Source organism: Ostrea edulis, chromosome 3 (genome assembly GCF_947568905.1).
Source record: "Ostrea edulis chromosome 3, xbOstEdul1.1, whole genome shotgun sequence".
Taxonomy (NCBI): Eukaryota; Metazoa; Mollusca; class Bivalvia; order Ostreida; family Ostreidae; genus Ostrea; species Ostrea edulis.
In genome coordinates, this window is record NC_079166.1 from 21,655,430 (window position 1) to 21,669,775 (window position 14,346).

The following is a 14,346-nucleotide window of genomic DNA, read 5'->3' on the forward strand; positions in this document are numbered from 1 at the left end:
TCAGCATTTAAACTGAAGCAGACTACTGACAACACTAGTATGCTAAAGTCATAGGGTTTCAACAATCCACTTTCAAATCAACTTTTCCCAGATGAAACGGGCGTTAGAATGATATAATTTCATACATACGACTGGTCATCACATGGAATGCCTTCTGGCGTGTTTCATACCAGTTTCTGAGGCGCTATCAACATTAATATTTTGACTATCGATTTTCCTAATTATCTCACCACGATAGATAGCTCATGGCGGTTGCAGAACTGTGAAACTGCAGTGGAGATTGGTACAAAAATATTCAATTGGCCCAAGTGGACATTCTTAATATCCCAGGAAGGGTGTAGATTGTATATTACTAGAATGTTATTTTAACTATCAGATTAATACTAGATACGCAGAAATAAGAATTACAGGGATAGAAGAACATGAACATATTTTGTAGTAACCATTAATGATACAATATTCACTCATGGTATAAAGTTGCAGTAGTGGTCAGGATCCTGGCCACTAATGATATGATTATACCATTAGCGAACTACTCTATCGTTCACTGATGGCATACTTCAGAATGCATATAAAGCTAGCAAAACGCGTCGCTGTTCATGCCGTTGTGAATTTTCAAAACTGAAGTATATTTCTTTTAATTTACATGTTTCAGTAGACATCAACCAATCAGTATCGTCCTGGGTGTTCCTTCAAAATGGAAAAAGTAGTGTGCGAGAGGAATGATTCAAAGTTAATATTGAGATAGTGTATTCAAATATATAATTCCCTGAAGTAGTAATAGTTATTTCACGTAGTCACGTAAACTGAAGTCATGGTTTGAAATTGTTTTCATGCTTTGATGTATTTCAGCAATTATATCCCGTCTGTTGTAAACATACACATGCACACCATAAATGTCTCTGTGTTAACTTAAAGTTCATAACTGTTTAAAAAAGTCGAGCGTTTTGATTTTAAAGAATCTTTGGGGTTAATACATTTAGTTTATTCCAATTGTTTCTATGAAACAACAAAATCAGAGCGAAATTAATCAGCCAGTCTAGAAAACGACACATTACGTATCTCACATATTGTTTATTTAGAAAACGAAACGAAAATGAAGATAAATGATAAAACAATAATCCACAACCAGATATTCGTTGCTAAAATACATTTTAAAGCATAAAAAGATATAATATATGAATTCAAAGTCAAATGATCGATAAAATCAAAACCAATGGATTTTCCAGTTCTCCACATTTTGTTGTAAGATACGGATAATAAAGAAAAACCGTGGGTTCCAACGAGGAGCTGCTGACTGCATCTGCTTTATCCTAGTCCCCTCTAAACCTCTGCAAAACGAGTTTCTTTATTTTTACTTTAAATAGAAACCAAAATAGCAGTTTCATTTAATATTCAATTCTTGGAAACATTATACTCATTTGCTTTTTCTTTGTATCATCAAAGCACCCAGGGTATCATTATATACACCTGTTGAATGATAAAAAGTTGAAAAATGTAACCGTAAAAATGTCCAAGATATTTGATCCATTTAGCAACATAATGATCTAACAAGTCGACACAATGATCTGACTAATGCTTTGCATAAGGATTTGTCTGATGTTTGTGTCGACTTGTCAGGTGATTACGTCGACTTGTCAGCTAATTATGTCGACATTTCAAATCATTATGCTAACCTGTCAAATACGATGTCCCCAAATAACATTAGCATAATCGAATTAAAAGATAATTAGTATGACGACATAGATCTACAATTAAGAAACTTTGATTGAAGGTCGCATATATCTTTACACCCGCCCATCAGAAATACTGAAAATAGGTAAGATCTAATTCTGTCGAGTACAGTTTTTGAGCGATCAAACGTGAACTTAGAAAGAAATGTAAAAGTAATAATTTGTACATGTTGGTTTTAAATATCAAATAAATAATGAATTTAAAGATGAAAATGTAGAATATTTATGTCCTTTTTCATATTTTTAAACTCTGTTTTGAAATATTTAAGTTGAAACGAAACATCAAATCAATCTGTTCTTGGGTCGGATAGTAAAGTTTTTGCTAATTGATACATTTTAGTTGAGCATCACTAAAGAAACATTATTTGTCGAAATACACAGTTGGTGCATCAAAATTGATACCGTAATATTTTTACATTATGACCCCTGGGTCGATGCCTCTGCTGGTGGACTGCTAGTTCCCGAGGGTCTCTACAGCCCAGTAGCTAAGTACTTCGTTACTAGCTTGAAAATACGGATGTATGTTTAATTGCCGTTATAAAAATTATAAATTCATTTCAAAATTAAGGATTATATCCCTCATGTAGAACTCTTATCCTTAGCCGAATTTGACTCCACGTTTTAGCATTCTGTTTTCCCCTAAAATAGCTTTAGCAAGTTTATCGTTATTTTGGATTTCAAAAATTTTGGTTGAGCATCACTGAAGATACATTATATGTCGAAAGGCGCATCTGGTGCATCAAAATTGGTATCGTAATAGTTTTAAATACAACATTGAACGATGTTTAGATTAATATCAACATTAAAAAATCACATGGAAATTTGTTTCGAGAATATAAGATACATATGTGATATTGAAAATTACTTGTATATTAAAAAAAAAGCCCACTTTTTAATTCCCCCCCCCCCCTTTTTTTTTAGAGTTTACTAAAATTGTTCCAACATAAGACAGCAACGATTATGGTTAAATGAATGTTTATATACAATATATCTCTAATATCTAACTTTGAATTGTTGTTACATACAAAGTTAGAATAATCGTTCGGTCCACTCCTTTGCTGTCTTTAATTAACCTCGTCTTGAAGTGCAGGATCAACTTCATACCTGCATCGTCCAAACGATTTAGTATTTAGGTTGGATATATGGATTGAAGATTTTTCTGAACTCTGTAATATCACTATGTCAAACCTCAAAGTCCTCGATTTAATGTATCAATATTGGTAAGTAAGTAACATTGTTTTTCCAAAGTGTGTATGTTTCGGATTGTGGGGATGTGTTGGTGCAACTAACTTCAAATGTCGAAGATTTTTGACAACCAAATGTGAAGAAAAAAAGCAAAAACAATGAAGCTAACAAATGGGTTTATATTGCCCAAACTTCAAAATCCTACATTATAGGGAGGGGTTTCTCCTTCACAACAAAGGCTCAATACATCAGTTCAGTTCAGTCATCATTCGTATCATGCTATATTGCTATTAAAACAGTGGATTGAAGGTAGTCACCCAATGTATATTTCTTTGCATGTGAGGATATAAACTGACGTTATATGTAAAAATAACGGAATGTGAACGTTGTCTAAAATTTCCTCTCCCTGAAACCACGTGCCCCTGATCAGAATAAATCTGCATGCAAAAAGGAAAGAGAATGATGTCCGATTCACAATCACTTAAAGTAATTTATACAAGAGCTCCGCAAGGCAGGATTTTCCCTCCAAACTTTTCATTTGAAGTCCCTTTGTAACCTTAACCTTTTAACTCCTTACTAAATAGGGTTCTTCTCATGAAAATAAAGCCACGTGTGAAGTATGAGTTCGAGCAAAAATGGTGGAGTATAGAATATGTGTCTACAAGTTCAATGTTACACACACTCAACGTTAACCCCCGTCTAGGCGACACATACAGGATATCTGATCAGGATGTAGGGCTCAAGGCGGGTGTGAACGGTCAACATGGATGCTTACTCTTCCTAGGCACCTGATCCCACCACCAGTGTGTCCAGGGGTCCGTGTTTGCCCAACTATCTATTTTGTATTGATTATAGGAGTTATGAGATTGATCACTGTTCGTTATCTTCACCTTACACACAAAGCAACACACAAATGTTCCCGTCACTATGCCCCCCTCTTGCAATGAATTGAGAGGGGGTAATTATCACACACATCTGACTTTCACTTTCTTGGAATTTTTTCACGGTGAAAAGTCTTACATGCGATATATTAAGGAGTCTTGGAACATTTATGATTGTCAATAATATAATTAACATTTAGGCAGGTAAAATATTGACTCTTTATCGTATTGAGAAACATAGCATAAGAGGATATGTGTGTCCTTTATTAATGATGAAAATCCTTTTTTCTTATTTCTTTTTTTATCATTAGTGGACGACAATGTACGCATTTTCCAATGACAAATTGTCCGTCCTTTAATAAAAAAAGCAAACGGTTTATCATTAATGGTTACGAATGTGCATCATTAATGATATCATTTCTGCATCAGTGGATTTTATATTATTATTAGTTGCTACATGACCCAACGTTTGGAGGTCCAAGATGGTACCATTACAGCAACAATCTGAGGGTGTAAAATGATAGTCGAGGGAATTCACGCCCTTGGTTGCATACTCCTTTTCAAAATAAGTGTTATTTTCTCTCAGAAATACAAATATCTTATTGATATTTTCTGCAACTTTTGGGACAACTGTCGTACATTTATACATTTACAGTGACAATTAAGATAAATCTAAAGATTTTATAAATTTAGGTTGTACATGTAAAACAGATTTTGCTAAATTTAGATAATATAATCCAAAACTATAATCAAGATATTTCATATCAATTGTTTCAAGGGGCATGATACTGTTCACTTCATGTTGAGCAATCAATTACACTCCGAAATGCGCTGATGAATCCCACCTAGTTTGTTGGGTCTCACCATCATCGACGTCCCTTTCAGCGCTACAAACTTAGATTTCCAATGATACCAGACCATGTATCTGTCACGAAGCAGAGCAGATCCAGCATACTCTCCGTTCAGGTTGGAGTAGTGACAACTTTGGGGCGTGTACCACCATGCGCCGTGCTTCTCTACCGCACAACCTTCAAAATCTCTGTCCTTTGTAGCGAACGTCATTCCGTCGTGCAAGTCCAAACTGTCCCCTACAGATATAGAGCATACATGATAACCTTCAACATTTACATGTAATAACAATCGATCGTATATTTTATATTGCATTATATAATACATACATTATGTACGAGATCACACAATACAATGGATTATAATGATCCTGAGATTAGTATTTATAATATATCACATAGTAGCATAGGTTAAAATGTTTTGTGTCTAGTATTCATAATATATCCCATTGTGACAACGTATATCATAGTATTGTTGAAACTGATATTTATTATAGGATTAAACATTCCCTTTTGAAAAATTTATCGATGTGGAAAATCTAGACATTTTACTCACAAACTGAATAAAAGTGCGATGCATCGATACAATCTTCTAAAACAATGTTGGATTCTTATAATTCCAATTCCGTTATTGTATTTATAATCTTTAAAAAAAATATTAGTTTTCCAGCTGAATCTCCATACATTGCTTTATTTCTTTTCAGGTGCGTGTGAATAAATTCGCGTTTTAGGGATTATTGATGTACACACTCTCATTCAGATTTATTTATTTCCAATCAGAACGATTGTAGACTGTTGTTGAGACTGACATCTATTAAGATATTGTTAAGTTACGATGTCTGAAGTGTTTAATATCGATTGTTACGCTGTTCCAAGCAGACTTATTTGATTAAGGATTACTCCGTTTACCTAATCAAGACATAGGTCTTACAGCGGGTGTGGCCGGTGAATAGGGAATGTTTACTCTTCCTAGGCACCTGGTACCACCTTTGTTGTGCCCAGGGGTCGGTGTTTACCCAACTCTTTATCCGTATAAGATTTACATTATGACACCTGGGTCGAGGCCTCTGCTGATGGACTGTTAGTCCCCGAGGGTCTCTACAGCCCAGTATCTTAGTACTTCGTTACTAGTTTGAAAATACGGATGTATATTTAATTGCTGTTATAAAATTAAAAATTCATTTCAAAATTAAGGATTATCTCCCTCGTGTATAGCTCTTATCCTTGGACGAATTTAGCTCCACTTTTTTGGCACGCTCTTTTTGGCTATATTTAGCTCTAAAACTTCAAAGTTAGTTCGGATTTCAAACATTTCTGTTGAGCATCACTAAAGAGACATTATTTGTCGAAATGCGCATCTGGTGCATCAAAATTGGTACCGTATAAGATTTACATTTGTATTCCTTGTAAAAGTTATGAGATTGATCGTTATATTCGCATTTGCTTGTAATGATTAATATTGGAATTATCATAGATTAATATCATTAATTATAATGTTGTATATCAAACAAATCACTCCGATATGTTTCCGTAGAGTATGATTTGTACGTAATTATGTTATGATTTTGTTCAATTTTCATTATCTAGTCCAGAAACGCAATGCCTATTTTCTTACAACAATTATGGTATATTTTCGACATTTTCAGTGCCACCCCTCTCTTGATCCGCACATGGTATTGTCTGTTGATGCCAGTTTGCAGAATAATTCTTGAAAATTCAATATCAACTTCACTGCTCTAGTACCACACTATTTACTTTCTTTGAAATGGGAGAAATTAGTTGCCATTGCTTCCCACTAATACTGACCCCCCCCCCCCCCCACCGAAAAAAAAACTATAACCGATCTATGCATGTAGTCTAAATTCGGAAGACCTATTACTTTCGCTTATACTGCCGAGTATTTACCGAAGAATCAGTCATTAGTCATTACCGTTCTTAAATGTCTTAGGTTTGTCAGAAGTATCAGTATGCGTATGTCAGTATATTCGCCAGAAATACTATTTAAAAAAATCAAAACCCCACATTGTTAGCACCATTTCAATTTTTCAGACAATGCCTACAAAAGTATGTGGCATTCTAGAAATTGACATTACTCCCAATATGTCCTTTTAAAAATCGTAAATTTAATTTCATAATTTCTCTCAGTGCAAAAGGTCATCACTAGGGCTGGGACGATTCAGGGTTAGCTCGATTCGGTTCGGTTTCGATTCAGAACAGCACGGTTCGGTTATTTTCGATTCGGTTCATGTTAGGTCCAATTTATCTAATGACACCACAAAAATTAACAATTTTAATGAGTAGCATATTCCATTTTATTTTATTCAAGTTATATAACTATATGTCGTCATTTGTAAACATCATATCTATTCATAATGACATTCTATGACTTTCATAGAAAAAAGAAAACACTGACAGTCTATCAAATTGTTTTATATCAATGTGCTACATAAGTTTTGGATTATTAAACAAATCTATAGTGAATCTAAAATGTATATGATATTGTTTTCATTGATATGCAAAAATTCAATAATTCTATCAATTGAGAGTCTTTGAAAATCTCTCCTTTATTGATTTACTTCTCTCATATTAAATGTCAAATCTGTTTCATTACCTACGATGTTGATTTCATTCCACCACTGACAGAAATGCTATATGTCATGTAAAGATAAACTGCAATGATCTTACGGACCATATTCTGTTGGTATATGAGTGGTGAAAATGCTAACTCTAAACACAGTAGTGATTTAAATCTCTGTTGCATGAAAATCCACATGTTTTCAACATCACTCGGACGCCATATTTGTTGTTTTGGTGTAAGTAAAATCTAAACCGAATGGAACTGAAATCCGGAATTTGTAATCGGTGCATCGAATCGAATGGTATGAATCGCGGTGCACCGAAATTTTCGGTGCACCGCACAGCCCTAGTCATCACTTATTTCAATTACTAGTATTAAATTTTTTATATGTATTCTTAGAAGACATAATCATAATATATGTATCTATTTTATGAAATGATTGATTTGTGTTGCTTATGTTGTGTTGACACCAACAGACAAATGAAGTTTAATTGAATAAATCTTAAGTCAATTTTAAATCCATAAGGTCATGTTTAGAACAATGTAGTTCATTAACAAGCATTGCTACCCTATATTTTTCTTTTCATTCTTTTAATTCTCCTTGGATGTAGAAATCAAAAATACACTTGCCAAAAATCGATGTTACTCTAAATCTCAGTTGCGAGCCTCTTTAAACATTGTGCAAAAGCCAATACAGTAAAATATATCTATCTCGAAGTCCGAGGGACCTCGAAAAAACTTCAAAATATTCGAGGGTTCGAGATATCCAGAATCAATCTTGGATATTTTTTTGAAGGAGGATACTTGATGCATAGTATGGGATTTGCATTATAAACAAAAACCCCGTTGCCGTTTCTTATAGTTTAATACAAGTTGATAAATTAATATTGTGGAATTTCATTGACAAACATTTCGTTTTTTAAATATTTATAAACATTCAATTGCATTCACAATGTGTTTCAAAATTAAGTTTACTGATGTTCAGGCTCGACTGGGATGTAGCCATTGCGTTGTAATGAAAGAACTTATCACGTAAGAAACAAAAAAAAAAAAAAAGACGGAGTTTTAAAAAAAACTAAACTTTTAAATGTTTATTAAAGAAATTTTCGTGTTTTCTCTGTACTAGTTTTAATGATGACGCGTGTATTATTAAATGCATTATCGTTATTAAGAGCATTACCTTCAAGCGTGCTTCGACGATTTTGTGCGTTTATCTAACCCACTTGTTAATGATAGAGCGTGTGTCTTTCAAAACATCATCCCTGGAATCGGGTGTGTTAGTTCATAATTGGTGGTGAATTTTAGCCGTAATGTTGAAAGGCTTCACTAATCACCCAAGCTGTTGAACCATTTATTGCGACCTGAGTGTACTCGGAAAAGGCGAGCGTGGATTAACGGTCTTTAATTATAATTGATGTAGCCGCGGGTGTGAAAGTGTGACTTAACGACGCCAGGTATGATAAGCAGAGCGAAAAATTGACTGCACTTCGAGATAAACCAGGTGAATTTAGGGTATGGGACCTTGAAAATACTTCGACATAAGGGGAGTATTTGAGATTACTGTGTTCGAAATATCAGAAGTTTGTTTTTTTAATCATTTATATAGGGAAAACGACGGTCAACTTCGACTCAAGCGGGGTATTCGAGATAAACCATATTCGAGATACAGATATTTTACTGTATTTATTTCAGGTTCATTCATATTCCATAAGCATTTTAGTATGTCAATAACTTTCAAATTTGCATTAATTCTATTTGTTTTACATTATTCTTAACTCATTTAGCATCTAGATTCCATCACGATTGTATGCATGTGATAAAATTAATAAAAGGGAGAATTCCGGGAATTCTCTATAATGATTATTTATCGGTCATTAATGGGCAGTCTGTTTGTCTTATTTCCTTAGATTCTTTTTCAGGATGACTTCATCTTCCTTCTTGTTTATTATTTTCTGATTGAAATCATTCGTTTTTTTTTTATAAGTAGACTTGTAAAACACAGAAACCGCGTGTAGTGGTAAATGTGTTTAATATATTTAATTGTGCCAATGTAAGCATTTGATATATCAGAAGTTTAAAGTAAGGCCTTTCTCCCAAACAACAAGGCTGTTTATACATGTAATCCTCTTATAGAAAAATATAATGTTATGTTTCATTCATACTTATGTTGTGACGTCATCACCTGTAAGAGGAGAGCAACAAACTATGATCCATGCATGACGCTTACGATCGAAACAATGAGGATTCGTTATATTACTAATGGCAATCTTATCAATAGAGCTCTGTTGTTGAGTTTTAAATAATAATAAAATAACAAACCAAGGTGATGTCGACATAAACAAATTGTAACAAGGGGAAAGCGATAGGAAATATAGATATGAAAAATGTTTTCGGTTCTTGAAATTAAATGAGATGTCTTTCCTTGAACCCCTTCACACTGGTATACTATAGGAAGATTCAGGTATATCTTATGTGAGAGTTAAGAATTAGCAAAAGTAATCAACCATTTGCCTTGTAAATATGTGACTAAAAACGTCAGACACAGTTGGTCCGCCACCGAATGCATGTACGAGATATGCCTACCTGCTGTCCCATTGTAACCCGAAACAGTGAGCTTGTACTCACTGTCCTCATCCCCGACATGAAAGTTTGAATACACAGCATGCGCCTCTTCTCCATCAAAACTTAGAAGTTGAACCCGAAGCACCTGCTCCTTCTTCTCCGTCAAAATATGAATTGCGTCATTTCCTGTTAGACGCAATAATGCAAAAAAAAAACAAAAACAAACAAAAACAACAACAACAATTATGGTGATGAAACATGAAGATAACGAACAGAAATGAAACTCATGATTCGCATAAGGAATACAATATAGAAACTTGTACAAACAAGGATCCCTGGATATACCAGTGGTGGGAACAGGTGCCTAGGAAAATTAAGCATCTCCTGTAGACCGGTCACACTTCTCATGAGTCATATGCCTTGTTCAGGTAAACGGAGTTATCATTAGTCTCAGAATCAGTGTGCCACGAACGGCCTAACAATCGATATAAAACGCGTTAGACAGTATTTGACCCAATGATAGGTTGCATTGGCAAACTAGACCACTGTTTAAACGTAAATATATATAGACGCATGTGTAAAGGATATTGCACTATAACCTAAATGTAAACAATTGAGGGAATGCGAATTATGAATCGATATTTTTCTCCGATCTATGGTGCCTCTTTTTACATTTTTTTAAGTTTCAAGAAGTTTAACTGCATGTGTCATAACCACAAAATACTAATCTATCCACGTTTAAAAAAAACATTGTTATCCCATTGATTGAAGGTGTAAAGGGAATCAAGGAAAGACATCTCATTTCATTTCAAGAACTAATTGATATATATATTATGAATCAATGGTATAAGACATTTTTGTTTCGTTTCATAGAAAAAGATATTCAATAAAAAGGAAACCACCCAAATCCAATGCAGATGTAATCTGCAATATAATACGTTTTGTAGATTTAGTGTAGATTTAGTTCTATCTTTCTGGAAATGTAAATTTTTCATCGTGTTAATTATGTAGACATTTGCGTTTGTCAGGAGGAAGAAACAATTTGACAATCTAATTGTTTACGTAAGATATACTTTGTTGTGCTTTATATAAATTGTGTACGCGACGCTTTGAGGTACTTGATGTTGTTGGAATATAGTGCCCTATGTATGTATATACATGTATGAATAAAAATCTTACCAATCCAGTAGTTAGTGTTAGGATTTCCAAATCCTTTTTTATATTCGCTCCAGGTTTTATAAAAATCTGTACACCCATTGATTCTTTTTTGGATGACCTAAATTGCAAAATAGAAATCATTTATATCTGTATAGTTTGAATATTTCAATTAACAATATTGATAATGCCTCATATTACTGAGCCTAAGTAATTCAAACATTGATAAAACGTGTAATTGCCAACAATGTTTTGAAGTTCAGGATGCCGTAATTGGATGATATAGAGATTTTTGTACTATCTGAACGGTTTTTAACGTCGCTTAAAATAAGCACGCCCTACATCTCCATTTAAATAAAACAATTTCGTAGTTGTTATAAATGCAATGACACATCAAATAGCAAAGTATATGAAAAGGGGAATTTTAGTTTAATATCACGATTGGTGGGATGAACTGAAGAAGATGGTTTGGATTGTTCAGATTATAAAGTTGTATAGGAACTTACAGTCCAACCGCCTTCATCCGTAGTCATGTCACAGAACACCTCCTTTTTTTCATCGCCCACATGTATCTCAGATACACCGTCTTTTCCTTTTAATTTTGAGTTCTTTAACAGCATATCTTTGCAACTTTCATACTGAGAACTCAAATCTGCAATATGTTTACAATAGATATTTGGCATTCCATGTATTGACTGATTTTGCAAGAAATACAAAGAATATAATTATTTTGATCAAAACCCTTCTGTCATCTTTTGATAGTTTTATCAAATTATTTTATCGTTTTACCGCTGATTGGAAGTAAAATCCATAACAATTTCAAATACAAGTAATTGCATCTGAGGTTGGAAAATTATCATTTATAGGTAATATCCAAGGCTCTGTTTTAAAAAAAAAATGTTACCTTTAACACATTTATTAGGTTTAAGACGTTATTAGGTCTTAGTCAATTGATTAGCTAACGCAAAGGTTCAATTCAGTTGACCAAAAGGAAGTATCTAATATTACTTTAACTGAGTTGACCATTGTTGATCACTTGATTATCAACAATTCACTTTCACTTCCTGTGCAAACAATGAAAAAATGCAAAGAATTTAGGTCTAAATTGACAATCTCCATTGCTTAGAAGTATCAATGAAGAATTCAATTGATTTTAGGTAAGTTTTTTTAACAAATAGAATGCTCATATCTTATTGAATAAAATATCTTTTCACGGCGGGTGTGACCAGTCGACACGAGATGCTTGCTCCTTTTGGGCACCTGATCTCACCTCTGACGTGTCCGGGGTACGTATTTGCCTATCTCTCTGTTATTACTTATAGGAGTTATGAGATTGATTACTGTTTGTTCTATTCACCTTTCTTTTACCATGCTCAGTTATATCAGTGAGTTCAAATGGAATGAATATATCGCTTCAAAATATAAAGCAGAGATTTTCATACAGATATTTTTTTGTTAATAGATACATTGCAAGAAGAGTTTAATGAAATATTTCTAAATACGCCAGATTTTGTTTGCAGGGGGAAACTGTTGAAATGTTCATATAACCACTCAATCCGCCGTAAGCCGTCTTATTTAGAAGCTTTTGAATAAATCCTGCCTTATAGAAATATAAAATCATATCAGCTAATGAAGAAACACAATTATTGCCGATGGAAATTCTAAATACTGTCAATGGGGAACTCCAACATCGTTTTATCATTAATTTTTGAATAGGAATGCGAAGAATGAAAGTGGTGTTTAGTGAAGTAATGTTTTGGATACCTGGTCATAAGATAGGAATATTCTGACGAATCAATTGCCAACAATATCAGAGAGCCCTGTATTTAGCTTATTGTGAGGAATGGTCATGTAAAGTTTTGAAATCCCATGCATTTTGATGTTGATTTTGAGCACTTTCAAATCTACAAAACATTCTTTAGATTTTTTTTTAGGAACGACTTATGATTTACATCTCTCTCGGCAAGCTGTGACACAATAAGTGGAAGTTTCTCTTTCAGGGCTATTTATAATTAAGTGAAGAGCAAAAATATGGGTTTCGTAGAATATTCACTGCATCCAGTATGTTTCTCTGTAAGAATGTTGATGGGTTTTTTTTTTTAAAAAAAATCCAGAATAAGTACGGAATATATGTAACTCAAAATCAATCAATCAATGAATATAGTATGTGTTTAAAACTGAAGCATGATTTTAAAAAAATCCCATCTGTTGAACGGAAACAAACAAAATTAGTATTTAAATTAATTGAAAATACAGTTGTAATAGTAAGTCTTACAAAGAACAAGAGTGTCGCACGTTTTGCAAGCTGGAACGAAAGCATAGGACAATTTAACTATGCTATTCTAAATGTTATCAAACACTATTTTTCAGATATGTAATATATAGGGACCCGTGTTTGTCCTCTTTTATCATCTATTCTTGATAGGATTGGTGTTGTTGGGTTGTTTTGTTGTTTCTATTCACTGTATAGCAAAATGTACGAAAGGAAACAAGAAAATATTTTCATCTTTTTCCTCCCTCTTCGTCTCTTAAATACTTACCCCTCTTCCCGCTTGATGAACTTCCAATTGCATCAACACCGGTTAGATAAACAAGGAGAACACCGGTTACCAATGAAATCTGTTTGGAAAATGAATAGAAGCTTTATGATTGATCTGATATGAAAACTATGCACACTGAACTTTATACTTCTTTGGATATACGGAAAAAAGTTTTAACGTGATTATAATTATGGATGTCTCATATCACAAAATTGTTTCAAAAATCATAGCTCATTTTTATTTCCATCCAGATTTGATAGTCATCAATAGGCAGAATTCAATATAAATGAATGTATTGTACATTCTGAATTAATCATTGATTACAGTGATTTTGAACTCGTGAGGACACAACTCCGTCAATCAATGGTTATAATGTTATTGATTGATTATTCTGAAATATTCCCTCCGATCTGATATCACCTTACATTAAGAAAGAGTGAATAAGTACACAAATATACCCCCATTCTGCTCACGGTTGTCCTTTTCCGTAACCGAAATGAAGACTCAGACTTGTATCGGCGCAAAAAGTTTATCAAATCGATGCAATTATTCACCGAAAGTGCGTATGTGGATGAGATTAAAATGCTAAACCCAAATCTCTTTGTAAGATTAATTTTCATCACAGATTCGGGTTTTCTATTTTTAATGTCTTATTCACTCTAATTACATAAAAATCTACATAGAAACTGATAGTGATTAAATACCTTTAGTTAGATATATATGATGTCTTAAATGCATCTGAAAACTCTAATTTACATTTGGGTACAGATAGCAACCGCCTTTGATGTCGTCGATCTACAGACGCGGTTACAGCACGTGCCGAGTGATTACGATTGAAATATACCACTGTTTACTTAACGCTAT

General features: G+C 33.6%; 1 protein-coding gene across 1 annotated transcript; it reads right to left on the reverse strand.

Moving 5' to 3' along the window:
- Positions 1 to 4,472: 4,472 nt before the first annotated feature.
- LOC125677611 (ficolin-1-like) lies at positions 4,473 to 11,582 on the reverse strand. Its single transcript, XM_048915735.2, has 4 exons — positions 11,449 to 11,582; positions 10,967 to 11,063; positions 9,809 to 9,973; positions 4,473 to 4,887 (listed from the first exon to the last, which is right to left on the reverse strand). Exons 1-4 carry the CDS (start codon positions 11,560 to 11,562, stop codon positions 4,610 to 4,612), a joined length of 654 nt encoding a protein of 217 aa, XP_048771692.2. The 5' UTR covers positions 11,563 to 11,582; the 3' UTR covers positions 4,473 to 4,609.
- Positions 11,583 to 14,346: the final 2,764 nt, after the last annotated feature.